Below are 27057 nucleotides of genomic sequence, written 5' to 3'. Positions count from 1 at the left end.
CAGTCCCTTTTTGGAGGGGGAGCTCGTAGTTTAAGTGAAGTGCCCCACAAAGAATTTCTCCAAAAAACCCATGAAAATAAGCAAATTTTATAAGTCGGTGCATTTTTCACAAGTTCTTAAACTATGCCCAGATTTCCACACCCTCTCCGCCGCCCCCGCCCCTCCATCAAACTAAGGCCTTACTCCTAATGGGTAGGGAAGGAAAAATTGCAGAAAAGCTACCTAAATTGCCCCTTTCACTTGTACTCAAAACCTCCTGAGATGGGCACGAGTCCGCGGGTCACATATCTGGGTCTAAGCTGCTCAGCGGCCTGGCTAGTGCTGCCAGAGGAGGTATTAGAAGAAAGGCGGGCTGACTAGGGGCACAGCCAGGGTCAGGGCCACCGTCTGGATCGGGAAGAAGATCCCAGCCAGCCAGCCTCCTTAATCACAATGCGGTTAGCGTCACATGCCCATCTCTGCCCTCCGCCTGATATTGGGTGGCATATTTCCTTGAGGACTAAATTCCAGAGAGGCTCCTTAGCTGCTTTGAGGTCCCCCGGAAGAGTCCGAGAGCCACCATAGCGGCCCGCCCTGGGGATACTGAGGCCATACCAGGCCCCGGCCAGGGGCGGTTGAACCGATTCCGAAAGGCCTGGGCGGGGCGTAGCACATCTCCTGGGTGCTGATTGGTCATTCTGTGTCCCCGCCCCCTCGGCCCCGGCGTGGTCTCACTCTCCTTTGATCTGGGTTTCAAGACAAGCGCTGAGCAGCGGTTGGTCCGGCCCGCTTAAGCGTGATCTCGATTTGCCCAATGAGGAGCGAACTTCGCGGGGTCTGTCGGGAAAGGCAGCTGGCCTATATAAGCGGCCTGCTGGGCGTGCCCTGCGTTGGGGTTGTTGTGAGTTCCTCTGAGGAAGGTAGGGTATTGGGGGCGCCTTGTGCTCGCTGAGGGGGCATCTCGGGAACAATGGCGGAAGGAGATAATCGCAGCACCAACCTGCTGGTGAGTCCCAGCTCCTCGTCGCGAGGGAACCGAGCGGGGCCTCCGGACTTCGGTGCGCTGCGGCCTCGTTCCTATCACCCGTCGCGGGCCCGGCCCTCCTCTCCGTTCCCAGGTGCAGGCGACGACGCCTGCCCTTTGGGCTTCTTGGGTAACCTCTGCTTGGCGGTCACTAGTCGTGTCGACTCCTACCATCTCCTGGGGAAGGTGCACGACGGGGCGAGGAGGGCGCGTGATCATTCACCGCGAATAGGGGTTGAGGAGGAAGCGGGAGAAGGGGGGCTGTGACCAGCCTGGGGTGCAGTCCTTGGCAGAGGGCCGCGAGGGGCTCGTCGAGCGCTTTTGCGGCCCAGACCCCAGCCGTATCTGGGTTTCCCTGTCTTTGATCTTAACCAGGATGTCCGTTCGCCCTTTTCCCCTAATACTTGGGCAGGGCTGGAGGGTCAAAAGGCTGCTGCCGAGAATTTCTTTTAGAGCTGGCACAGCTTTAAAACGGCAGGGAGGCTACGAGCTCGCAGCTGGGAACTGGAGGTAGGATCCAGCTGGAGGGACAGTGGGAAGTTCTGGCGTTTGTCTGGAACGTGTAAGTCTGGGCGGGGGTGGGGGGTGTCCCAGGACGATTTTAGAGTAAGCAGGGGTCGGAGGGAACTGCAGTAAGGTTGTATCACAGGCAGACAGTTTTAACCTCAGCACGAAAACCGCCCTCAGAATCTAGGTAAGAACGAGAGAAATCCATCCATCTTCTCAGTTGCCTTTCCCCAGGAAAAGGCATGCTACTCACCACCAGAACAACAGTGAATAGAGAAACCAAATAATTTAATTTTGACTTTTGATTTTCCAAGAGCTCAGGTGCTAACGAATTAAGTGACTTTGCAGGGCAGTTTTGATTGTGCGTGATTTTCATTTTGCATTGGTTTTTAGATATGCATGACCTCTGCCCCCTTACATGCACACACACACACCCCTTTTCTATGGTTAGCCTAGTGAGCCCCAGCCAGGTTCCTTTTAAGAGTTGATCGTTGCCCAAGTTCACACAGCTATTGAAACAACAGATCCTGGCCTGGAGCTCGGCTGCTCTTTCCACAGAGCAGTGTGACTTAATTTAAGGAGAACAAGGCCTTTGGCCTTGGATTTGCTGGATTCGGATCTGTAAACCTCTGTGTATCTCAGTTTCCACATTTGTAAAATGAGGATAGTAATGACACCTTCCTTTCGGCTTGTTGGGAGGAGTAATTAAAGTATAAGCATATAATACATTTAGCAGAGTTTCTGCCACATGGTATTATTTAACTATATTAAGCATGGTATATAAAGTCAGAAACATTGAGGTCACCTAAGTGTCAGTGTGGCACAGATAACATCTTTATCAAGATTAAGCTGCCCTGTCTCCTGTCATTTGCATATTTCCCTGTGATAACAGTTGTAAGGACACATGGGTTTCCTGTTCCAAGTTTTTTTTTCTCTACCAAAATCAGCTTAAGGGCTTTTTGCCACATTAGCTCATCTGAGAAATCTACTTGCAGCTGATGGTCAAATTTGCAGAGAAATTTGAAGTCTAAACCAAAATGTCCTGATGAGTGTAAGAAGCATTTTATTGAGATATATTGGGCTTAATATGCCTTTTATAATTTTGTAAAAGCACAGTAGTTTTCCTTAATCATGCAGATGATGCCAACATCTAAATGATTCCATTGCACAAAGAGCTATTTTGGAAATTGAATGCTGTTCAGGAAGAGGCTTTCCTAATGGATTCAGAAGTAGGGGGTTAAATCAATGAAATGACAAAACAACAGACCAATTGTAACTACCTGAAATGAGAAACTTTAAGTGATCCAATTTTATACTCAGGGCGCTGCCACTTAGTAGTGCATGGCTTTGGGAAAGTCCATTCTGAGCTTGCTTTCTTTAATTGTAAAATGGCTCTGATTATCCCTATCTTAAGGGGTCTATAAGGATTATGTTACATAATGCATGTAAAAGAGTAGCCCAGTGCTTGGACTTGGAAAGTGACCATTAAATGATAATTTTTTTCCCCATTGATTTCTGTCTTTGGTTTCAAAATTGCGTTTTTCTAAGAAACTAGTTTGTTTAAGATAGTGATTTGTAACAGCTGTTTTACATACCTGGTGCCTTAGAAGAATTTAACTCTCTAGGAGCCACAGAAATGTTGAGATTAGTAGAATGATCGCTTTAAATGTTACTCATATGTAGGCTGCAGAGACTGCAAGTCTGGAAGAACAGCTGCAAGGATGGGGAGAAGTGATGCTGATGGCAGATAAAGTCCTCCGATGGGAAAGAGCCTGGTTTCCACCTGCCATCGTGGGTGTGGTTTCTTTGGTGTTTCTGTAAGTGAGCTATTAAATTTCTGTGGATTGTGCTTGTTAACTCATAAGGGCTCAGGTTCCATTTATGGAAGTGCCTGAATCTGTAAAGAATGCCTTTGCTTAGAGTCGTTTGCCTAGTTCTCAGTATTTGTAGTACTTTGTAAACTCAGTAACCAAGGCAGTTGAATAAATCTGTGGCTCACACTTTTTGGCCTTAGGACCCTTTACACTCCTAAAAAATGTTGAGGACTCCAAAGAGTCTTTGCTTCCTCATGTTTACATGAACTGTTACAGCTGTGATGTCATGAAGCTTCCGGAAAACTACTTGTGAGAAAATTAGAATAAAAAGGCGAATAACATCTTTGAGAACCAGAGGACTAGGAGAATAAACATCTTCAGCTAGGACTAATGAGGACTGTGTTTTTCTAACCTTTATTAATTTTTTTTTTTAAACAGGACTATCTACTATCTAGATCCGTCCGTTCTGTCAGGTGTTTCCTGTTTTGTTATGTTTTTGTGCTTGGCTGACTACCTTGTTCCCATTCTAGCGCCTAGAATTTTTGGCTCCAATAAATGGTAGGTGGCATAATGATGTGGCAGTCTAATTTCTGAGAAGTTACTGCACCTGGTAGCTGTGACTAGTGTGTTGTAAATAAGCACAGAGAATTGTCTTAACCATCAGATAGCTAGGGGTTAGATTTATCGTTTGATGTAAAGAATTTCTTAGCTGATTCAGATATAAATCACAAACTTCCAGTACTTATATCTCCATAGTTCTTTTATACTCTAGCATTTATTTTGACTTTTTTTTCTTCCTAGACCTTTTTATTGAAGTGAGGCTTTTTTAGGTAATGTTTTATCAAGGATTGCAGACCTCATAATGGGCTTTCCATAAAAGTAGTACGTCTACTTTTACATTTTTTCCATTGATATTTAAGATAATATAATAATAATTTCACCAATTACTTTTGAATGAATATGAAAACAGTAACGTAGATTTTCTTTGCCTGTTCATTTAGCAACTATTTATTGAATGTCTACTTTTCTATTAGGCAGACTCTTCTGGGTGCTGTGAAATATTTTGACTTTTAAGATTCATCTTGGGACTTCCCTGGTGGTCCAGTGGTTAAGACTTCGCCTTCCAATGCAGGGGGTGCGGGATCGATCCCTGGTCGGGAGCTAATGCCTCCCGGGCAAAAAACCAAAACATAAAACAGAAGCAATATTGTGACAAATTCAATAAAGGCTTTAAAAAAAAAAAGAAAAAGATTGATCTTGTGTTTCACGTTGAGACCTTGAGGTAGTGCAGTGGAGGTTAGCAAAAGTGCTTTAGAATACGTTCAAGCTGTATATATAAGTGGGTTGTTGATTGCATTTATACCACTCTTTGAATGGGCTACTTACGAGTTCCCAAGATAAGTGGCTGTGGATCCTGTTAAAGTATTTTTTAACTTCCTTCTGGAATGTTGCATTTCTCTTTTGATCCAAATAGTGAGCGAAACTAGATATAGGAATGGATTTTTTTCTCCTAGCTGCTATTCTCCCTTGGTTGTTTATTTTAATTTGATTGGTAGTCTACTTGTGCCTGTAGTTTTTTGTTCTCCTGATAATAGCAAATTATAAAATAATTCTATAAAAATAAGAATTTTAAATGTAGGGTTTGCTTAAGTTATGGGATAATTAAGCATTTTTGTATTGAAATAAAGATGTTTCTGGCATAGCACAATGGTTAGTGTTAGGAAATGTGTTTTGAATTGTTTTTCATTGTGCTGCAGTTTGGGGGGCAAGTTTGTAACTATGCAATGTAACAATTTAACAGAATCAACCTCAGACCCTGACTTTATTAGCCAGATAACATTCTAATCTGCTAATTCATAACTCCTGGAGAAAAATTTTCAGAAGTAAGCTCTTGAAGTTTCGTGGTAATCAGTATGTGGCTCAGTCTTATCTACAGAGCGATTTTGTTTTTTGACCTTTATGAGGAAGGAAGAACACTGTTGCCTAGCCACAGTCCAGCCTTGACTATGGGCAGCATATGAGGTCTGATAATTTATAAGAAGTTCCAGGGCTCAGTAGAAGCCCTTCTACTGTATCTGTCACTGCAGGTTTATAGGGACAAGGGCTAGAGGAGAGAAAGCAACACATCTCCAGCATAGGGCTTACTTTTTATAGCAGCCATTGTGTCTGTATAGCAAAGACAGTACAAAGGCAGAATTTCTTTAAAAAATCAGAACCCAAAGTACGTTATAAACTACAAAGGGCTTTTTGGTGGATCTTTTTGTATTCTTACTGCTGTTTTGTTCGTGATTATATTTTCCCTCAATGGGACTAAATTTATAAGGAATTTGGATTTGAGCTCTTTGTGGCTGCCTAGGCATCAAATGTATGAAGCCCAGTGGAGGGTATTGTGCTTTGAATGCTAGTAGTTATTATCTTACTGACAAGTGCTTAAATATAACTATTTGGTTGAAACTTCACATCTTCCTCAAAATAGTGGGACTCTGATGGGTCACCACCCAGGATTCATTGGGATCTGCAAAATAATATAGGACTTAGAGAAATTAATTCATACTGATTTCTGCATGGCTCATAGTAGTCATGAGGCTTTTGTTACTATCATTGACCAAATTTGGCTTTAGAACCATAGATAGCCATTACTTTGTAGACACACATGTGTCTTTATGTTAAAACTTATTCCTGTGCTATGAAAGGAGTCTTTCTTGCCATGCTGAGCAGCTTGTGTGTGGGATACAGTTCTCCAACCAGGTTTTGAACCCAGGCCCTCTGCAGTGAGAGCACAGAGTCCTAACCACTGGACCACCAGGGAATTCCCAAAAGGAGTCTTAATGGTTTAAGAACTTTTTCTATAAGATAATGGTGAATCATTGTTGTTTTTATTTAGATTTTCTTTAGAAGATAGTTTCTGAAATTTGAGAGGACGGTGTATTTCTGTTTACTGTTAAGATTTGCCTGTAGTAAAGGGGAAGATTCTTTTCCTAGGACCACTGAGCAACAGCAGAGATTCCATGAAATTTGCAGTAATCTAGTAAAAACTCGACGCAGAGCTGTGGGCTGGTGGAAACGCCTCTTTACGCTAAAGGAAGAAAAGCCTAAAATGGTACTTTGTTGGTTTTGACTTATTTAAGTAAAGCAACATTTTAAGATCGAGTCAATTTTTGCTTCATTGTAGTGTAAAGCCTTTTTGCTTTACTTTAGTTGTAGTTTGATGTTTATCATTATCTGTTGGTTTAACTCCTCTGAGTACATTCATAAATATTTATCTGTATTAGACTAAAAGTTAAAATTACATTTTGCATTCAATTTTTTATTCTTGTAGAGGTGAATTTTTTGTTTCTCTTTTATTTACTGAAATAAATGTAAAAGACAGATACTTAGGAAGCATTTGTTCTCTTTTCTCTTAGCTTCACTTGAGGTTACTATGTGAAGTTATTAATTGCAAAAGTAGTTAACTTACAAACTACTTAATTTACATACAGAATTATAGTTATTCTAGGAGAGAATGTATCTAAATTGTATAAAGTCGACCTAGGGAGTTTTCTATGGGTTTTATATAATACATAGATACTAAATATTTTTAGAGAAAAGTGGGAATAAAAAGTTATTTTCCAATCTTTGAAACAACCTCCTAAAGTTTCTCTTCTTAGTCTGTTTCTAGGAGTTGATAAATTCTTGTTATTTTCATTATTAGTACTTCATGACCATGATCATTTCTCTTGCTGCGGTTGCTTGGGTGGGACAGCAAGTCCACAACCTCCTTCTCACCTACCTGATAGGTAAGTCTTTGAGGAAAAACTGCAGGCACATCCTGGCCAGTAAAGTCTAACTGGAATTTAGTAAGCAATATGTTCCTGCTCACTGAGTTCCAGGCAGTGATTAAGGACCTGTGTGAGTATGGAAAGATGACTAAATCCCAGGTCCTTGTTTTCAGTGAGTTTGTGGTCTTATCGGAAGTTAAGACAAAGAACTAATAACCAAGGTAGAAAGTAATGTGCAAGAGGTAAAAATAAGCAGTGTGTCTTATCTGAGGTTGGGAGGTATGAAGCAGAAGCTTCTGGGGATAAATACCAATGGAAATAATGGATTTCATGTTACTTCCTCCCATTAGAGTGTGTAGTAGTCTGAAGAACTACCTTCTATAGTAAATGTTAGAATCTTTGGGAAGTTAATTGCTGCCTTGGTAATTTTATTTTGTTTTGTTTTTGTTTTTAATTTTAAGTGACTTTCTTACTCTTGCTTCCTGGACTAAACCAACATGGAATCATTTCGAAGTACATTGGAATGGCCAAAAGAGAGATAAACAAGCTTCTCAAACAAAAAGAAAAGAAACATGAATAATGCATCTGCTTTACTCAGTGTGATTAATGGCGTATACATTGTCCTTGGGGACAGTGTCTGTTATGCTGTCTGGATACTAAAATGTTACAGATGTAGCTCTTTGCTGTCCCTCATTCTGCCCTTAGTTAGTAGAAATTCCGACTTGCCAAGTAAGGCTTTACGCCCAGTGTCTTCAAGGGTATGTTGTCATCAGCTGGCCTTATATGGACAACTCATTCATCATTACCATTTGTCTTGGTTTTTCTCACCCAGGGTTAATTGAACTCTTACTTTTAAAATAATACAGTGGTGAACTTCATCCTTTAGTACAGTTAACAGTGGCTTGGGAGAACTGTGCAAGTTGATCTTCGCTTTAGCTGGATACAAGATTGTGGTCTGTGACTACAGGAAGCTGGTTCCACTGTCTGCTTACACACTCTGCTTAAACAACTGCCTGGCTTCGTGAATACAGAAACCAAGGTTACCACTTCTGATGAAGAGACCAGTTAAGATTCATTCCTCATTCTGTTTCGATACTGTGGGAGAAGAATCCTCATGGAATAAAATGAAAGTAATTCCATGGCCTAGTATGTGTTGGCTTCTCCCTAGTGCAGAATTTAGCAATTTGTTGGAAACATTGATCCTTCCTCCCAGATGGGGAATCTGACAGGCTTAGAACTCTTGTTCCCGTGCACTTAAACTTGAAGTTAGTACATCCTTAAGGGCTTTTTAGTAGCAGGCTTACGCAAGATGGTATTTAGGATTTTTAGCATACTTTTAATTTCAGATTTTCAGCTAACTGAAACTAAAGTACATAATAGGTTAAGAGTCATGTCTGTGACCTTCACTCCAAGACCAGCCAATAAAGAACAAAACTCATCCTGTGTTTAGTCAAGATTCATTTCAGTAGAAAATCCTACTAGTTTTTCAAGACCAGAATAAGCCTTTAAAGGTAAGCCTCAAGATTCTCATTTTATGGTAACACTGGCTGCTTTTGGTCCCCATAGATGGAGTAGTTGAAATCTGTAGGAATGAACCTCTGAGGGCTGGAAATGTGACATATTTGGGAACAATTCTTAAACTGATTAACTAGCTGTAATATAGTTTTGTGAATTTATTGCACTGATGCTGTAAAACCTGGACCTTGTGGTATATCTGTTCCTAAATAAGTGTTGTTTTCTCCCCTTCAATATTGCTGTAAAAAGTGGCACCCATGTAGCATATGTTTGACTTTTCTTTTTTAATGTTTCGTATACAGACTACCATAATTTACATGTGTTTCCTCATTGTAAATAAGCTTGTCTTCCTAGATTTTTGTGTGTGTGTGTGTTCTACCAATTAACTACTTTTGCAGTTTTAATCCTGTATTATTTCTTCTACTTTGTTTTGTGTAAAAGGGGAAAAATAAAAAAGCTGGAAGCCCTCCTTGTGTCCTTTCTTTATAGCTTAGCCAGTACAATGTTTACATGATCGGATTTATGTACCCAATTAATGAACTACCCTGTGTGATCATTACATGGCTATAAGGTGCTCTTTAAGAACAAAATGAAATAAAAGGTTTAAATTTATTCATTCAGTAAACATCCAGGCACCACCCTAGATGGAAAAGGAGATACAATGAATAAGTGATGGCCAGAGGTGATGTGTGAGAGGGCCTGGTTGGAAGAATAGGCAGGGAGCAATGCAGAAGAGAGTGCCTGCCAAGGCACCTCTGTACCCTAGGGCCTAGCTCAGAATTCGGTACCTGAGCTGCTCAGTAAATAATTGGTGGGTGACTTTTGTCTGCACTTAGAATTTTTTAAAAAATAGAGCCCCAGTTGGACATTTTTATCATTAGGCCTTACCATCTATATGTGGTGGATCCTGGGAACAGATTCAATGTCAAATTAAATCTCTCGCTCCCCCTCTCCCCGAAATGTGTGGATCCTTCCTTGGAGCCTCCTGGGGGCTTGATGATGTCCAGAACAGGGAAGTCTCAACCCAGTCACCATAGGTCTCCCGGTCATTGGATGCTCTGAAATGCTGGTCTTCCACATGCAGCTATGATTACTCCCCAGGCCAACTTGGCTACTCCTGTGCCAGCTCTGGCCACAGCACAGGTCCCCTTTCAACTTGCATTTGCACCACCTCTGGCAGAGGTCCTATCATTCCAGAATTCACAGGATGACAAGAGGCAATTTATACATGGCCCTCCTGCCCATTTCCACCCTTCTGCCCTTATCGCAGTTCCAACCCAACCATTCTGAGATCTCTGTCCATCTTGATGTGCCCTCCTAGCTCTTAATAGCTATAGGCCACACACCCTTCCTAACGTTTCAGGATCCCAAAATCCCATAAGTAATTTAGTAGCTTAGACAAGTTGTAAGTGACCACTTTTTTGTTTTGATTTTTTAACCTACAGCAAAATTTGAAGACTGAGTCAAGATTGAATTTGGTTTGCTCCCTCATGTGTGAAGTGGAGATAATAGTACAGATCTCACAGGGGCATTATGTAATTGCATGTGTTGTTTTGAGGATTCAGTTGATCTACAGGAGGCACTTAGTGGCAGTTAGGAATTAGTAGTTGTTAGTACCCTTCACGACACAGGTCAAATGGCACTTCCTCTGTGAAAGCTTTAGCAACTTTCCAGGCCACCTCTCCGTTCTCACAGCACTTCATATTGGCGTCCTATATGGCACGCTGCCCAGTATTGTGCTGTTATTTAGAGATCTGTCTCTGCTAGGATCTGTACCTCTTAAGGGCAAGAACTGATATTTTTGTACTCTCAGCTGGTACAACACCTGGCAGGCACATGGTAGGCACTCATTAGATATTTCCTGAATGAAGGGATGAATGAATGAATGAAGTGTATAAAGAGATAGTGGCTGGTACTAATTTTCTATTTATGGTAAGGCTCTTGAAGGAAAGTGGATTTATTCACTTGACTTCCCACTGTTGCTAAGGCCCTCAGTTAAGGTGAGCACCACATTTTTAGTCAACAGAATGTGTTGTTAAGGGTACGGGGAACCAGTTCTTAAAGGAAATGTTCATTAGAAAAGCAAATGTCCTTTTGTAAATGTAAGTTACAACCAGAGATTTCTATATCCCGGAGATGTTCGAACTGGGAGCTTGGCTCTCCTCAATGTTCACCTGGGATTTGAGAAGCATTGGGGGCGGGGGAGGTGGGCTGTGATGCTAATCACAGACGCTGACTGAGCACGCACGCTGCCGGATTTTATGTGTCTCTTTTATCTGGATTATTTCATTTACCCTCATAGCAACTTCAACTGATTGGTGTATCATCCCCATTTTGCAAATGGGGGAACTGATTTGCCCATTCATTTATTCATCAAATACGTATCAACCGCCCACTGTGTACCAGATGACTTTTCTAGAAGCTGTGGGTACAGCGGTGAACAAACCAACCAAATCCCTGCTTACTTAATGGAGACAGACGATAAATACACTTCCAATATTTCAGGTGGTAAGTGCTATGGAGAAAAATTAAGCAGGGCAATGGGGTTGGGGGGAATGGGGAGAAGGTTGTATGAGTGTGTGATCGAATAGAGACCTGAGGAAAGGGAGGGGGGAGCAAGTCTCGGGATAAACTGGGGGGAGGAATACTCAAGTTAAAGGGAAAAGCAAATGCAAAGGCCTTGAGGCAGAGTATGTATGCTTGGTGTATCTGAAGAAAAGCAAGCCAGGGGCGGAAGTTGGGGGGATGATGTTCCTAGGCAAGGAAGCAGGTGTGTGCACGTCAGGGAGGACTTTGTAAGTTTTGGTAAGGAATTTGGATTTTACTGAGGGTGCTAGGAACCCTTGGAGAGTGCAAGGTCTGACTTAAGTTTTGAAACGATCATTCTGGCGGCCAAGTGGGAAACACAAGGAAGGGTAAGAAGGGAGGGTAAGGGTGTCAGCAGCGAGGAAAGAAGTCTATGGCGGAAGTTTCAGATGTTGGGTATCTAGCCTGAGGTTACTCAGCTCTGGAGAGGGCGGAGCCTGAATTCACCCTCTCCCAGGCCGCCAGACCCCGGGCTTCAAGCCGTACCTACTGAGCATTTATTTACTACGTGCCAGACATTTTGCGAGCCCTTTGTCACCATTATCTCATCTGACCCTTGCAATAACCTTTAAGAGGCTGAGCGTTTATTTTGAAACATTTGTGGCTTTCTTCCAAACTGTGTATCTCAGAACTCGAAAGCAAAGTCTGGAACTCCAGTAAATAATTTCTAATATTTAGGGAGAGTCAAAAAGGAAGCACCGATTAAAAAATATATTTTTGACTGTATGAAAAAGTAATCTATACATGTTTCAAAAAACAAAACTAAATTGTATTGGGAGAAAAGCAAGTCTTCCATCCCAGTTCCTAACGCCCTTCGCAGAGGCATTTACCAATTTCTTGTGGGTCCTTCTAGAGATACTGTAAATACGCAAGTATCAAAATTCATTCTAAATGGTGAACAGTTACTGCAATAAAAATTTGCAAATATCTAGGCCCTTGTCAGTTTTTGACTTTTACGGATTAGATGCAAGAAGGGAGTCGAACCTATGCTAACAGCGCACCTCCACCAGCTAGCTCCCCAGGGCCTCGCCTGCGTGTTCGACTCCATCGACTCTCTACTGCCCACCCCTGAGGAGGCTCCGCCCCTCACCCGCCTCCTTCCACTAGGCAATCCATTTTTTAATTTTTTTGTTTTTGGCGGGCCTTTGAAAGTCTCGCGATAGCCCGACCGCTTCCCATAATTCCGTGCACTCGCCCCTCCCAACTTCTTTCCGCCATCTTTCCGTGCCGGTGAGTATGTCTCTTTGAGCGATCTAGTATCATCCGTCGGCTATCGGTGCCATCCGGTGGTCTAGGACTCGGCTTCGGTGCCCTGCGAGGATGCCGGAGACCTCCTGGGCCGGGGATACTATCCTTGCGGTGGTCTGGGCAGGCGGAGGCCGAGTCCTGCCCGGCCGCCCCATGCTCTGCAGTCTGGGGAGCCCGGCCTCTGGGGCGCAGGCCGCAGCCCTTGCGGGACCCGGAGCTTTCGACCGTCAGGGGGCAGTCCCGACTCTTTCGGCGGCGCCAGGACCTCGCATTAGTGGTCGAGGCAGTTCCTTGGCTCCGAGAAGCATCGGGGAGCCGTAGCCTTGGTGGGCCGTGCAGCTTCCCATTACTTAGGCCGCGCCGGGAGCTTGGGAGACAGAGGACCCTCAGGAGGGAAAACTGGATCCGGCCTGGGGTGGCGGTTTGCTGGGAACGAACTTGGGTCGTCTGGGCTCCAGGGTTTCCCCTCAGACACTTTGTTGAGCTTGCGGAAGCAGGTTGGATCCCTACTATTGTCGTTTGAGGCATGCCTCTATCCTTAGCTTTCAAAACGATTAAAGTTCGTGCCCATTGTGATAGAGTTCATTCTGGTGCATGTAAAATGTTTCTGCTTACCGGTGTGCTACGATTGCTGTTGGGCATAATTTTAGATGGCACGAGGACGGACGTTTCATTTTAATAGTTACGGGTGTTAGGTGAGAGTTGAGTAGTATCTTTTGGGTGTTAGAACAAGGCTGACACTGAGTCAGTTGGTTTGAAGGACAATGTTAATAAATAGTACAGATGCTGCTGGATTCCAGAAGTTTGGAAAATATTGCTGGTGATTATCAGCTCCCGTTCTGAATAACTGACCTACCATGGCTGGTATTTTCATTTGATTAGTAGTCGACATATTCCTCTAGGTATCCTGGGGAACTAGCCTGCTTAGAAATGGGGAAACTTCCTCATGATAGAGGCAGAAAGGAAAGGATGTGTTCGCAGTGGAATGATTGGGTGCCTTTTAATGACAATGCCAATAAAACCCCTGTTTTGTTTTCCCTGAACAGCCATAATGGTGCGCATGAATGTCCTGGCTGATGCTCTCAAGAGTATCAACAATGCCGAAAAGAGAGGCAAACGCCAGGTTCTTATTAGGCCGTGCTCCAAAGTCATCGTCAGGTTTCTCACTGTGATGATGAAGCATGGTAAGTGGCTTGCTGTTTATTATGTTTTGAAGTAAACGTGTTACAGAATGGGTCCTGTAGAAGTGAACTGTTGGAGTGATGTGGGAAGATGGGGGAACAAGGTGGCAGTCATACATGGGAACTAATGCAATTGATTGGGGCTGTGGACAGGGTAGTTCTGGACAAATGATGCTGTTCAAGAAATACTGAGTAGGGTAGAACTGTTGAAAGGAGGAGGAAGTTTGGCAGCTAAAATGGCCTTTCTGTGTGTAACATTGCAGCTGCAACATGTCACTGAAAGGGCCCTGAACCTAAGAGCTCCTTGGGATGGAAAGGAGGATTGTTTTGTCTTGGGCACGAGGTAGCCTTTGGGAGTGGGAAGCCGTGAAAAGGCAAGGAGGAAATAATCCCCTTTTTAAAATTTCAGGGTGGATTGTTTTGGGTGTTGCCCCCTAAATTTTAAAAATTATTTTTAATACAGTCACTTGTGTTCTATAGGTTACATTGGCGAATTTGAAATCATCGATGATCACAGGGCTGGGAAAATTGTTGTGAACCTCACAGGCAGGCTAAATAAGGTAAGAATTGATTATCTTCCACGTTTAAGAACCTTCAGAATGGTCTGACAAGGTGGTCCATGTTATAATTGCTCTTGTAGAATCAGACAATGTGCTTGCTTTAGGTTAAAAAGATTAGGGATTGATTAAAATCGTTAATTTTTATATATGACCTTTTACTTCGTTTGTTCTCCAGGTAGAATTGTGAGTTAACCTAGTGTTTGTGGAGTAGAAGGTATCTGAAGGGAGATGCTGGAGGGTTGGGTGAAAATGAACAACTGATGATACTGGTGTTTGAATCTTGGGTGGCTCAAGGCCACTAGTCCTGACAGTGTAAATAACTTTTGGTCCTTCGTCTCGCTTGGTGATTGTTGGGTATTTTGAACAGAGAGTATGGGATTCTCTAACTATTAATATTTCTGTTTTTGCTGACATAGGCTGAATGTATGTCTTTGAGGTCTCTTCTCCCTGTAGGCATAATCTACTGAATCTATTTGATTCTTTTGACTTTGTGGTTTAACTGATTCCATGTATTTTGGGGACAGGTATCTGTCTGTAAGCAAGTTGGGGGTCTCTAAGCTGCTACCGTGCTTTCTGTGTTCAGGTTTGTAGCTTTCATATTTGCAAGGGGTCCAACAGAGTGGGGCACACGGGCCAAGAAAGTGAGTGGTTAGTGACAGGGGCCAGATTTATTGATAAGGTTATTTCCTGGACCAACAATTCCTATTTTACAAAGGTGGTTCCTTATATAGTGAATTTGCTTCTTGTGTGGATACTTAGTGTCAGATGAAAACTACTGGATTTGAAGCCTTTGAAGAATTTTTGAAGGGAATTTTGGGCCTATGTCTTGTTTTGTTCTATTGTAGCCATTAGACTCCAGTCCCACGGAAGGATTTGGATTCACTTCTTTTTCACTCTGACCCTCAAAATGTTCTTGAAGTAGAAGAGGACGTGTCTTTTTTCCCCCTATTTTTAGGAGTTAGGAAGCTGAGAGCTGAGTCCTGCTCAAGGTCTCAGTAAACTGTGGAAGAGCTGGTTCCAGTATATAGTTTAAAGCTGTCCTGCAGCAGCTTTTGTTGGTGTTAAAAAAGCAAAACCAAAACAACTTAGTTGGAGAAGTGCCCTGTACCACATTTCTCTTGAACTACACATAATAGCTTGAGAAATAAGTTTGAACAGAGTATTTCCCAAATGGAACTCATTTGTGGCATCCTTGTTCTGTGGTTTACTAGTTTAGAAAATCCTGGCTAACAGGTAGTTGAAATCTAGGCCCTGCCACACTTAACTGTTTGAATTAGTTTTTGGTTTCTCTCAGTTGCAGTTTTCTTACTTTATAAGACATTCTTGCCTCAGTTTCCTTCATGCAAGAGATAGATGTACCTTATTGTGGAAATGTAATGCAGCTGGGAAGTAAGGTAGTGTTTAAAGATTGTAGATTAAGAAAATTCTTGCCTTGATTGTATCCTCTTAAGATTCATCTGCTTTGGGAGCGGATGTGCTGGAGTTCTGCTAGCTGAACGGAAGGGATTTTTGCTGCTAGAATAAAGCAAGCCTGGGTGTGGTAGTGTAGAGGCCTCAGAAAGGTCTTTCACTGTAGCTTGCTTGGGTTTTCCCTATTCCTATCCCTGTATTGCTTCCATCCAGTGTGGGATTGCCCTTGACAGTCAAGTGACATTTGTAGCTGATAAGGTGATGTTATAAAAAGGAGAACCTGAGTGGGCTTCCTGCCGTGGGGCAGTTGGGCATGACAGGTCCATTTTCAGTTTCTGTGGGTTCAGATCTGTCTAGGGAAGTGTACCAGCTCCAAAGACTTCACTAAGTTCTAGTCTCATAGCCTCTTTTAGTTTACAGTTAAGCATCTTGGAATCTTGAATGATTCTTATGTGGATGTGCACACACAACTTTCTGTCTGCTCTCTTAGCCCTCTGAAGGTACTAATCCTGAGTGTTCTCACATGATCATTTCTTGTGTGTAAACAGCAGGAGGCTTCCTGCTTTGATTTTTTTTTTTTTTTTAAAGTGCGCTAGTGATTTGTAGAGTTGGTGGTATGAGCAGGGGGCGGGGTCACATTTAGCTCTAATTAACTAAAGAGCCTTTTAGTCCCCTCATTTTCCACCCAGTTGGATCTAGTCATAGACCTTGTGTGAACCCACGGATAGATTCATGTAGCCTGTTGGTGGATATTTGAAATTTTATTGTTTTATGGTTTAGGTATGGTTGATCGTAGTGCCTTGGCTCTTAGCTCTCACTGTGGAGGATAGTTGTTGCTGTGTCATCTCTCCCCACCCAACGCTGTCGTAGCATGCAGGTGGGATAACTCTTTACCTCTTTCTGCCTTCTATACATTTTGCTAGATTAGTAGGGCTTGACTATAATTTATTTGTCGAAGACTTGAGTTCCTTAAAATCTGGTCATTTGTGCTGAGACAGCTCTGCGGGCCATAGGAATGCCCACTGGTGTTGTCTTGTGTTCTGCCTCTTCTGTTGACTTTTTCAATAGTTTGCTTTTTCTTCCTAAGTAGGCATAGTCTTAATTGTGTTTTTCAAATGGCATTTATATCAAAGATTGTACAAAATAGTTACCCATTAAATGTTGAGTTGGTTGGTTTATATGACTATTCAGTTATAAATGCGTTTTACTGTTACTCTTTTTCTGTTATTGGTGAAGTGTGAACAGCGTTTTCTCTTATGTTTTTACAGTGTGGAGTGATCAGCCCCAGGTTTGATGTGCAACTCAAAGATCTAGAAAAATGGCAGAATAACCTGCTCCCGTCCCGTCAGTTTGGGTGAGTCGATTTTCCGTATTTAAAAGTTAATGCTGTGGATCTCTGTGATGCAGTTTGACTTGAGCTTTTTTTTTTTTTTTTTTAACTTAATAGCAGTAGCAGTTGTCTCCGTTTCCATCCTTGACTCAAGGATTAGCTCCTGTGTTGCCATACGTCATGTGTTAGGCTCTAGTTTCTGAGAGGCGTGGGAGAGCTGAGGCTGGCTGAGAGACAGCAGAATTGTGTGCCCTGTAATGTCTGCTCTTTTGGCTCAGTGCATATAGTTCATATATGTTCACTGTGAATCCCCTCCTATGGCCAGAATGACTTCTCAACCATTGGCCTCTGGGGAAACTCGATTTGAAAATCTTCCTCCTCGGTAAGAGACTGAGTTCACATCCTGGTTTTTCTGCTTTAAATCTGTGAGGCCTTGGGCAAGTCATAGCCTTGATTTCTTCATCTTAAAAATGGTAGTAGTTCTCTTGCAAGTTATAGTATCACCTGATTTAGTTCTGGTAAAGCACTTTAAAGATATGACACAGTAAGTGCTTATCTGTTTGTGGTTAAGAACTTAAACCCACAGTCATGTTTGGTGATGCTGAATTTACTCCCACTTTGTGGTTGCCGTATAACAGGTATAGTGTTATGAGCGAGTCATTTCTGATTGTAGTTATGATACTAATTTTCATGCCTCCCAATTGGCATACCTTCTGTGTCTTACGTTGATCCCCATAGTAACCCATGAGGTAGCCAGGCCAGGTGGGGCGCCCTTTGTCCACATAAGTCTGTGTACAGTAGCTTGCCTGTGATCGTATACACAGTAAGTGGCAGAAACAATTCAGTCAGTACTTTAATGCTTTAGACTGCATGTCTCCTTGAGAGCAGAAAGTGACATTTTGAAGTTAAAGGAGTTCCAGTCTTTGCTTTTAGGTAACATTGCTTCTCGTTGATAGCTGAGGCCAGGGCTGTATGTGTATAGCTGATATCTCTGGGTTTGGGTCTTTGGTTCTAGTAACCGTGCCTGTGTACTGCCAGCCTGTGGAGGCAACATTAGTCTGTGTGTCCATTATGGGAAGGCATCTTAAGCATTGATAAATGTTGGAGTTTTTCTGTACCAGAAAGTAGCTCTGTGTTGAACATTCTTAGGAAAAACTTACCAGCTTTTTTTTTTTTTTTAAACTTTCCATAGTTTCATTGTACTGACAACCTCAGCTGGCATCATGGACCATGAAGAAGCAAGACGAAAACACACAGGAGGGAAAATCCTTGGATTCTTTTTCTAGGGTTGTAATACATAACGTGCAAATAAAATGCCTCAGAGGACTCTGGTGCTTCCCTCAGTCGTTTTGAACTTTGTACAGCAGAGTAGCAAGAGCATCTGCGGGAGTGTACAGCCTTTGTGTTAATTGGTGAATGCTGTTTCCTTGACGTAGAAGAAAGTTTTGACTTGGGGTAACTTTGGCCATCACCCTTGTGGCTCACCAGAGGAGGGTGTGTCTGGCCCTGGATGGTTGACTGTGGGTTGGGGTCCAGGTGGTGAAGCTGTCCCTTTCTGGAGTCTTACATTAGCCCTGGAAGGAGTGGTGCCTTTCTTATTTTTAGCTTGACAGAATACACATTTCAAGCCCTAAAAATATGGTATGGTTGTAGTTGATGATGAAGGTGCTCATAAGGAAACTGATAACTACAGCCCCACAGCTCACTAAGACTCATCTCAAAGGAAATTTGGATGGCATTTCAGGGACATTTTAGCAATATGTGGTTATAAAATGTCATTTTTCCAAGAAATGGAACATCTTTTAGAAACTAGTTTTACTGTAAACCTGTCACCAAGTATATTCTGGAATTGGGGAGAATTAGTTTACTGGACCACTTGACCTGGGAAATGCTTGTAAAGAGCTCAGACACCAAAGAGAGGGCAGGGGTGGCTTCTGTGAAACAGACCACGGCGCCATCCTCCCTTTCTAAGAGTAGTGCTGTCCAGTACAGATGTAACAAGACCCACATGTGTAGTTAAACCTTAGAGTAGCCATGTTAAGACAAGAGAAACAGCTGGGATTGATTTTTTTTTTTTAATAACATTTTGTGTTCTAAAGTTAAAATTTCAGCACATAATTGATGTGAAAAATGAATGGGATTTTACTCTTCATGATGTCTTTGAAATGATGAACACTGTACATTTATTTACACCTAAAGCACATCTTAACTGGGACTAGCCTCTTTTAATAGCCACATGTGGCTGGTGTTCCGTATTGGACAGCACAGTCTAGACTTTTGATTCTTGGTGGGTCTGGCCAAGGAGAAAGGACGCTTGGAAGAGATCCTGGGTATGTTATGTTATTGAGCACCTAGCCAGCTGTATTTTCCTGCATAGGAGTAGGATGAATGGGGCAGCTCAGCCTTACAAAAAAGGACAGCAGCTACTTTTCCTCAATTGTCTGCTGGTCAAGTGGGCCAAAGTTAAAAAGGCTGTCAGGTTGTAGGCCTTAGATGCCTAAACCTGTTTGATGTATAGGTTTGATTTTTTTCTTTTCAGAAAAGGATAAGTTTCACAGTTCTCCATTGGGATTGTTTTGATAACTTTCCTATAGGGCTGTTTTTTGACTTTCTTGTGGGTCAAGCAGTTCTCAGTAAAAATCCTCGCCGACCTGGCGTAAGGTGAATTCTGGCAAGTGACAACTTCTTCGAGCTTCCTATTGGGTAAACAGGAACAACTTAACCTCATGGGGTTGCTAACAGGGACTGGTGCATGGCTTGTATTCAGTAACTTAGTAACTTCCTGAAAGGAGGGCCTACTGTAAGATGTGGGAAACAGGAGTACCTAGACAGGCCCTAGAGGTGTGGCTGGTAACCACATGTGGTAGGCCTCACTTGCTAAGATGGGAGAGGAAAAGTTGAGAGGCATGTCTGGGTTTGGGGCCTCTGATGTTTGGAAGGCCATGAGTAAGTAACATGGGTTTGGGGGGCTCAGTACACCAGGATTGAGGTCTGCTTTTCCACCTAATAACCTTGATTCCCTCATCTGTATATTGGGGATAATGGAAAAAACCTACCTCAGTTGAGGGAAAGATGAGGTTATATAAAATAGCACTTGACAGTCATTTTACAGCTGTATTTGTCAGACACTGAAGTGAAGTGTGTCTAGAAGACCGAAGAGCTGATGGTTGATTGGTTCTCTTAATGCCAAGGTTGTAAGCTCTAGGCGGATGGAGGCCATGTTTTGTTTACTGTTGTCTGGTCTGTAGCCTGATAACCTGGCACATAGGGGATGCCTCAGTAAGTACACGTTGATTGAATATCATACTGGGCATTGACTTAAAATGCTAAAGTGAGGACAAGAAAATGGCCCTATTTGCCATTAGTAGGGATCCTTTGTCCTTTAAAATGAACAAGGGTGGGAAAAATCTGGATAAGGAAAATTGGGTGACCTGTTGATGAATGTAACAGCACGTGAGTGAGGAAGCAGGTGGCCTTAGTCCTTGTTTCTGAGACCCAGTAAGAGTTGTAACATGACTGGGGGCTGGTTGGCTGGGGCTAGACCCCTGGGTTTGAGGCTCTGGAGATAGTTTAGGTTCCTGCTGGCATAATGACTTGGCTCAGAGTTGTACTTTGCTGTGGTGTGAACTCAGCTTTTCCTCCTAACGTGCTACTGTTGCCAGCAGGCAGAGATCTGGGGTTTGGAGTGGGACAGCCCACCAGATGCACTGAGTCAGTGTTAAAGGGGGCCCCAGCACCTACCCAGACCCTGGAAGTCAAGACCGCTGCCAGGAACATCCTCCATGTTTTAGCAGCTCGTCTGTGTCCACGCCAGGGTGTGCCGTGTCCTCATTTAGAAGCTGTTGTGCCTTGCCTCTGGGTAACTTGGGTAGATAGAATTCTGAGTACTCAGTTCTCTGGGCAAGCCAGAGTTATTACAGTCTTCCTTGGTCAGGTCAGCATCTGAGATTACTTTTTCCTTCTCCGCAGGCTAGGAAGTTTACTTTCCACTACTGACCCCGAAGAAAGCAAGCTCTGGGAGACCGGAAGTCTGATTCTTACTTGGTTTTGCAGTCTAATTCATTGCTTCCCAAAACAGCTGACAATACCAGTTGTTTCATGTCTAATACAGATATAATCTAATCCTAAACTCTAAATCACCCCCACATATGTGCCCCACCTCTGAGCCCTGGCTTATGGCTCACCCCACTTGGAATGCCTTCTCCTCTTCCCCAGAGGTGTTCCCAAGATCCAGCTTGAAGGTCACTTCCATCGTGTAAATCTTCCTCCAAAAGGAACATGTGTTGTTATACTCTTATCTTTTCTCTCCTAAAGATAAAAATGCCTTAATAAGGCTAATAGTAGTTTTTAGTGTTTGTTAAATGTCTACTACTATATGCCAGGCATGGAACTAAGAGCTTTACATGTATCATCTCATTTCATCTTAATTCTGCATGATGGCTACTGTTGCTGGCTCCAGTTTTTCAGGTGAAAAAAATGAAGCACAGAGCTGTGACACCATTTATTGAAGATGCTAGGGAGTAGCAAAGTCAGGATTTCAATGCTTTACCAGTCTAACTTTCCAGGCCCGTATGTTCTGTCATACATTCTCCTTATCTTCAGTGTGTAACTAAATTTATTATATGTTTACTATATCCAGGCACTTGGGGTACCCAGGGTGTGCCAACATCTAGTCCATGTTCCACAGCAGGAACCCTGTTATCTCTGTCCCCAGCATCTAGCCTATCAAAGATGTCAGCATGTTTAAAAAAGTCATCTCTGACCCTCTGGGCCATGGGATTGTTTTTCAAAGTGTAATCCCATCCAGTGCCTGTGTTATAGTGTTGAGTCCACAGAATTCCATGGTCCCAAAAATCAGTCTCAGGGAAGCATGGGAGTAGAGTGGGATATGGGCAGGATTCAGTTCAAGGTCACTGTCCTGGCACACAGGTTCCCAGTTTTATGTTTTGAGTAATCTAATGGGCAATGAAAGTGCTGCAGACCACACAGAAAATAAGGTAAGGGAGGCAGTAAAGAAAGATACGGTTAATAGAATGGATCACGTGCTTTGTGATCTTGGGCCAGTTGCCTTTCCTTTATGTGCATCAGTTTCTTCATCTTTAATGTACGGATAAATATAATGCTTGTAAAGTGCTGGAATGGTAATTAGAGCTGTTGGCAAAATATTCAGGTTCTCCACCTGCCAGGCACATGTACTTTCCATGTGATTAATTCTGGTCAATGAATGAGCTGTGAGCAGAAGTGATGTGTGTTACTTCCAGGCTGGAGCATCTAGTGGCTGGTGGGAGAACTCCCGTGCACCCTGTTTCTTTCTGCCATGGTGATGGGCAGTGGGCTGCATTAGCCCAGGCCTGGGAGTGTGGGTGACAGTGCAGCGATCCAGCTATTCAGCAATGGCAGTGTAGGAAGAGCAAGAAATCACCCGTTGATGATTCTGCTTTGTTACTAGCCTCCTGATACAAGTGCTTAGAGCAATCTCTGAAATTTAGTAAGGGCTTATTAAGTTACAAAAAGGAAATGGGTGGGCTATAGAATAATAGGGTTTATCATTCTTTGAGTGGATGTCAGGAGACTATAGGACCCTCTGTTCTCAATGTGGCTTTTTCCGTTACCCACCGCAACCCCCTCCATGCGTGCACGTGGCTCTTACATACCCCCAACCGGCAGCCCTCTGACATAGACAGTCCGTCCTTAGGTGGGGCACCTGCCTCAAACCAGGTAGAAGATACATGAGGATTTTTTGAACCTGGGAGGTATGAGGTTTGTGTCTTTAAAATGGTGGAAATGGTAAGATAAAAACCTTGAGTGCTGCTGATTGTCATGATTTCGGCCATGTGGAAGAAGACGCTTGGAGCAACAGCAGAGGAATGTCCCTGAGCAGACAGATGCATCAGGTCCTCACGGTGTTTGACTGGCTTCCGGTTGTTCCTGAGATGCAGCTGCACCCTACCCTTCCCATGTTCGTATTCTGTGAGCAAGGAATAACATTCTCCACTATTTTTTTACAAAAGTACTAGTTTGAACTAAATTTAAATTTAGTGTATTTAAAATAAATTAATAAAGCTAAAATTAAATTTACTGATTTGAACTAAATTCTAGTTACTTGCAAACTAACACAACCCTACTTCCAGCTCTTTCACCAATCTGCTCTGGAGCTTCCTGGGAATCAATCTTGCCATCTGTCAAATGGGGGCTGGGATATTAGTCCTACCTGCTTTTTTAAAAAATTGAAGTATAGTTGATTTACAATGTTGTGTTAGTTTCTGGTATACAGTACTACCTGCTTTATTAGTCATCATTTTTCATTGCAAAAAACAGAAACCACTCTAGCTAGTTTATTACAGGATATAAGGTAACTCAATCTCTGGAAGGGCCAGAGAATTAGTTTGGAGGCTTTCAGCCAAGGCTGGTATCTCCGTTACACCTTTGGCCCAGTCCGTTCAAAAACTCAGCTACTGAGTTCTTTACCCCTGCTGTTTCTGGAAGCTTGAGGTTTCTATCACCCTTACTAGTATTAGTTCCACACTGACTTCATGTTATCCTCTGATGCAGCGTTTCTCAACCTTGGCACAATTGACATTTTGGGCAGGATGATTCTGTGTGTGTGTGGGGGTGGGTGGGGGGTGACTGTCCTGTACATTATAGGATGTTAGCAGCATGGTTGGCCTCGACACATTACATGCCAGTTGAGACAACCAAAAATGTCTTTTGACACTGCTAAATTCCCCTGCAGGACAAAATCACCCCAGGTTGAGAAACACCATTCTATTGGATCAAAGCTTCACACTCGACTGCAAGCAGACTGTGCCAGGGCAAGAGTTCAAAAAGAGGCCTGTGTGTCATATGTCTGTGTATTTAAAAGTAATAAATCAAGCTAACAAGATGTTTAGTAAAATGTTTGTTCTCATCTCCTATCTTGACAGCTTCATAAGAACAATGAAACCCCAAACAAATTTGGTTTTATGTGATGAAGTTGGCAGAATGTCTAAACTGAATTATTGCATATATTCTGAGCAAGTTGATGGGACAGCAATATTTGAATGAGAAAGACATTCATAAGTTATAAACTATTATATATTCCATAAAATTTATTTCTCTTGCCTTCATTTTTCATAAAATCACTAAATATGTTGTTATAATAAAGGTTTTTGCATAGTTTATGTTCTACAGGCAGTAATGATCCAAAAGACAAAAAAAGTGTAATTAGTTTCAAAATATAAAAATTTGAATATGTTTTCATAGAAGATATAAATGAAAGTTAATGTAAAAATTAAAAAATTTTAAAGCTCAAAAGCCTCAGTGAAGTTGCTCTTCTAAAGTATTCAAAAGTATTAAAATTACAGGGCAAAATACAGATTATATAAGTATTGAATATCAAAGGTTTAAGTCAAAGTTGTTTAAAGCTAGAAAATTTTAATTTAATATTTTGAAAACAGTTTTATTAATAGTTTTATTATGTACTATTTCTCTTACATGACTTTTTGCAGTTCTAGTATTCAGTGTCAATCTAGTTGCTAATATAAAGAATTGGTATTACTTTATATTTCTGTCTTTGGATAGAAGAATGGAAATTTCTATCCAAATAGAAATTCTCTATCTCACATACACAAATTAGAGTGATATTAACTACTTAAATTGCAAAATGTTCTTTGGAAACGACAAGCAGGAACGTGAAGAGAAACAGAAAAATGGACACTCAGCACTGATGGCAAGTGATGCTTGTTACGCTAGAATCTATTGCACACATGCTGCTTGAGAAGGAGAAGTTATTAAGAAGTTAATTAATTTGTCCTTTCACTTAAGTATTTTCAATGCTAAAGTTCTTCGCATACTCTGACACAGTGCCTGTCTGCAACACTGGCAGAGGCCACTCCCCACAAACCTTTCTGATATTTAGATACAGTTGCCCTTTGTTTAGAGATTTTAGGGTAAGAGGTGAGGAGAGCATTCTTGGGGGCCTGAATGGTGTTATGAAATGGGATGTTTAGGATTTCAGTTCATGCTGAGCCAGTGCTAAGCATATGATCCTGAATGACAAAAGCACCCTGTGTTCCTTAATACATTTATTTTTTTATGTATTTCTGAGTTACAGGGCCAATCTTGCTAGGATGTAAGTGCACTACTGGCTGCAAGGGAGACAGGGAAAACAAGTCCTGAGCCTCCACCTTGGGGATCTTTAGACTCACAATATAGGAATTTCCCCAAACGTAGAAAGAGTGCTCAAAAGGTGCTGGGCAACCAAAATTGGTGGAATAGGGAAGTCCAGGGCTCCATTCTTTTCCCCAAAACAACTAATGAGCTGGTGAAGACTGTCAGAGTCAGCTTTTGAAGAACTCTGAAATCTAGTCAAAAACTAACAACAACCAAGGGAAAACCTGGTGAAGAGAGAAACTGCTTCTTTATGGTGAGAGGGTGCAGTGACATTTCAGATTGCCCACCCACCATCCCCCACGCTCCACGGCCGTGAGGATGGTGACCCAGACTTCTCGTGCTGGTTGCGAGTGCCAGAAGGGAAACTATTCTCGAACAACTGTGGTGGTGGGGTCAGCCTGCCTGGTGGCTCCCTCAGGACAGGTGGAAAGGCTTCCTGTTTCCTCACTCAGGGCATTCCTGGGGCTGGGGTGACAGGTGGCTTTTGCTGAAAGCATTTAAAGGCACAGACAGGTACTGGCCTCAGCACCCTGCAACAATACTTGGGACAGGTAATAGATCAAGAAGCCTGAGAAAGTAGAGGCTGGGAAAGAGACATGTGTGGGAATAGAGCTTTTCAAAGCTTCCATGTGTGCCTGGGACTCGAGAAAGCCATGTGCAGGCTTAGAGTGAGACACACAGTCAGAGGAGGCCTGAGAAGACTCTGGGCTTTCATCTCTTGCTGGCCTTCAGGCGCTGTGCAAGCAGGAAGTGAAGCTAAGGCAGAGTTGCAAGTAGCCTCTACTAAGTGTTCAAGGCGTGCCCTGACACAGATCCAGTTGGCAAAGACTAAGAGGGTATTTTTTCTTTCCTCTAAAAGAAGAATTCTTTATTTCTTTTGTTGGCTCCAGACATTTAAGGTAACTCTGCCAAAATAGCAGTTGTCCGATAAGCTAAAGGAACACAGAATTCAGTGCCAAAGACTACAGACCTTACAAAAATACAAAAGTCACTAAGTAAGCAAACAGCAGCAACCTACAATAGGCAGAGGAAGGAAAATCTGACTTCCGGAGTTGCCACATATTCAAAATATCCAGTATTCAACAACCAAAAATCACAAGCCATGCAAGTAACAAGAAATTATGGCCATTCACAGGAAAAAATTAATTAATAGAAACTGTCCATGAGGCAGCCGTATTTCCTCACTAAAAATAAAGCCCTGTTTTGGGGCCGTGAGGATGGGATGTGTTTAGAATAAATGTATACATGTGTGGTGACACTGAGGAACCACTGCGTGATGTGTTCTCTTGCTGTTTGGATGGGGTTGCGTGTCTGTATCCTCTTAGAAAAGTACACAGTGTGCCAAGGGAGAAAGGGGGAGAGCTCCCAGGAGCACGTGGTTCCAGCCAAGGAGATGGTGGTGTGGGTGGGTGCGTAGGTGCCCAGGGAGAGGCGATCCACACCCAGCTGTGTTTCCAGCGTGATTGCTCCCAAACCAGAGAGAAGATGTAAAGTCCCTGCTTCCCGAGGCGTCCAAAGGACAGGGGCTTTGTAGCGTGTAACCCAGATGCTGTGTGAATGGGAATGTAGGGGAGGGTGGGGCCTTGACAATGAACTTGACGGTAGAATGGACTGTGGGGATATAGCTTAGCCTTCTTACCTTTGAGCTTCATTTATCTCATTTGTGAAAACAGATGATGATGATGATGATGATAATGATGACGGCCATACTTGGACTGTGCATTCTGTGTTCCAGACACTTCATATAAGAACTCATTTAGTTTTCATATTAATATTACAAGGTGGTGCATTTTACAGATGAGGAAGCTGAGGTGTAGGGAAGTTAGGTCACTTGGTCGTACAGCTAGTATTTGGAGAAAGCAGATTCAGATCTGGCCTCTGTCTTAAGCACTGCCCTGGCTTCATGGGCTTATCATGAGGATTAAATGGGTGAACACATTAAGAGCTTAGTCTGGTGCCTGGCACAGGATAAGTGTTCAGAAAATCGTAACAGC

The 27057-nt window shown here is 42.7% G+C and overlaps 2 protein-coding genes and 1 long non-coding RNA gene across 6 annotated transcripts in view; 2 read left to right on the top strand and 1 right to left on the bottom strand.

Annotated features, from left to right (window-relative positions):
- Positions 1-27057, bottom strand: part of LOC309646348 — a 400408-nt gene that overhangs the window by 108202 nt on the left and 265149 nt on the right. The gene's annotated exons all lie outside the window — the stretch shown is intronic.
- Positions 828-9064, top strand: ARL6IP1 (ARL6 interacting reticulophagy regulator 1). 2 transcript variants are annotated; one of them, XM_082432567.1, is made up of 6 exons: positions 828-985; positions 3194-3327; positions 3763-3882; positions 6307-6424; positions 7016-7100; positions 7544-9064. In XM_082432567.1, the coding sequence occupies exons 1-6, from the start codon at positions 950-952 to the stop codon at positions 7660-7662; spliced, it is 612 nt and encodes a 203-aa protein (XP_082288693.1). In that variant the 5' UTR covers positions 828-949; the 3' UTR covers positions 7663-9064. The 2 variants fall into 2 exon arrangements, with proteins under 2 accessions (XP_082288693.1, XP_082288694.1); XM_082432568.1 differs by lacking the exon at positions 828-985 and adding an exon at positions 1079-1097.
- Positions 12309-18250, top strand: RPS15A (ribosomal protein S15a). Of its 3 annotated transcripts, none has more exons than XM_082432570.1 (5): positions 12309-12413; positions 13478-13615; positions 14093-14172; positions 16851-16936; positions 17030-17316. In XM_082432570.1, exons 2-5 carry the CDS (start codon positions 13483-13485, stop codon positions 17058-17060), a joined length of 330 nt encoding a protein of 109 aa, XP_082288696.1. In that variant the 5' UTR covers positions 12309-12413; positions 13478-13482; the 3' UTR covers positions 17061-17316. The 3 variants fall into 3 exon arrangements, with proteins under 3 accessions (XP_082288696.1, XP_082288695.1, XP_082288697.1); XM_082432569.1 differs by lacking the exon at positions 17030-17316 and adding an exon at positions 18105-18250 and having other exon boundaries at positions 12391-12413; XM_082432571.1 differs by lacking the exons at positions 12309-12413; positions 17030-17316 and adding exons at positions 12599-12928; positions 18105-18250.

The sequence above is a fragment of the Balaenoptera physalus genome, assembly GCF_965194825.1.
Source record: "Balaenoptera physalus genome assembly, chromosome: 16".
NCBI classification, from domain to species: domain Eukaryota; kingdom Metazoa; phylum Chordata; class Mammalia; order Artiodactyla; family Balaenopteridae; genus Balaenoptera; species Balaenoptera physalus.
Note: the sequence above shows the minus strand (reverse complement) of the source record. Positions and strands in the feature narration are given on the sequence as shown.

What these genes read in the sequence shown, in the direction of transcription:
- ARL6IP1 (XM_082432567.1), top strand. Translation starts at nt 950, where the DNA reads ATGGCGGAAGGAGATAATCGCAGCACCAACCTGCTG. An exon ending in ATCGCAGCACCAACCTGCTG is followed by an intron (nt 986 to 3,193) that starts GTGAGTCCCAGC and finishes ACTCATATGTAG; the next exon opens with GCTGCAGAGACTGCAAGTCT. An exon ending in AGGAAGAAAAGCCTAAAATG is followed by an intron (nt 6,425 to 7,015) that starts GTACTTTGTTGG and finishes TTTCATTATTAG; the next exon opens with TACTTCATGACCATGATCAT.
- RPS15A (XM_082432569.1), top strand. Translation starts at nt 13,483, where the DNA reads ATGGTGCGCATGAATGTCCTGGCTGATGCTCTCAAGAGTATCAACAAT. An exon ending in CACTGTGATGATGAAGCATG is followed by an intron (nt 13,616 to 14,092) that starts GTAAGTGGCTTG and finishes TGTGTTCTATAG; the next exon opens with GTTACATTGGCGAATTTGAA. An exon ending in TCACAGGCAGGCTAAATAAG is followed by an intron (nt 14,173 to 16,850) that starts GTAAGAATTGAT and finishes ATGTTTTTACAG; the next exon opens with TGTGGAGTGATCAGCCCCAG.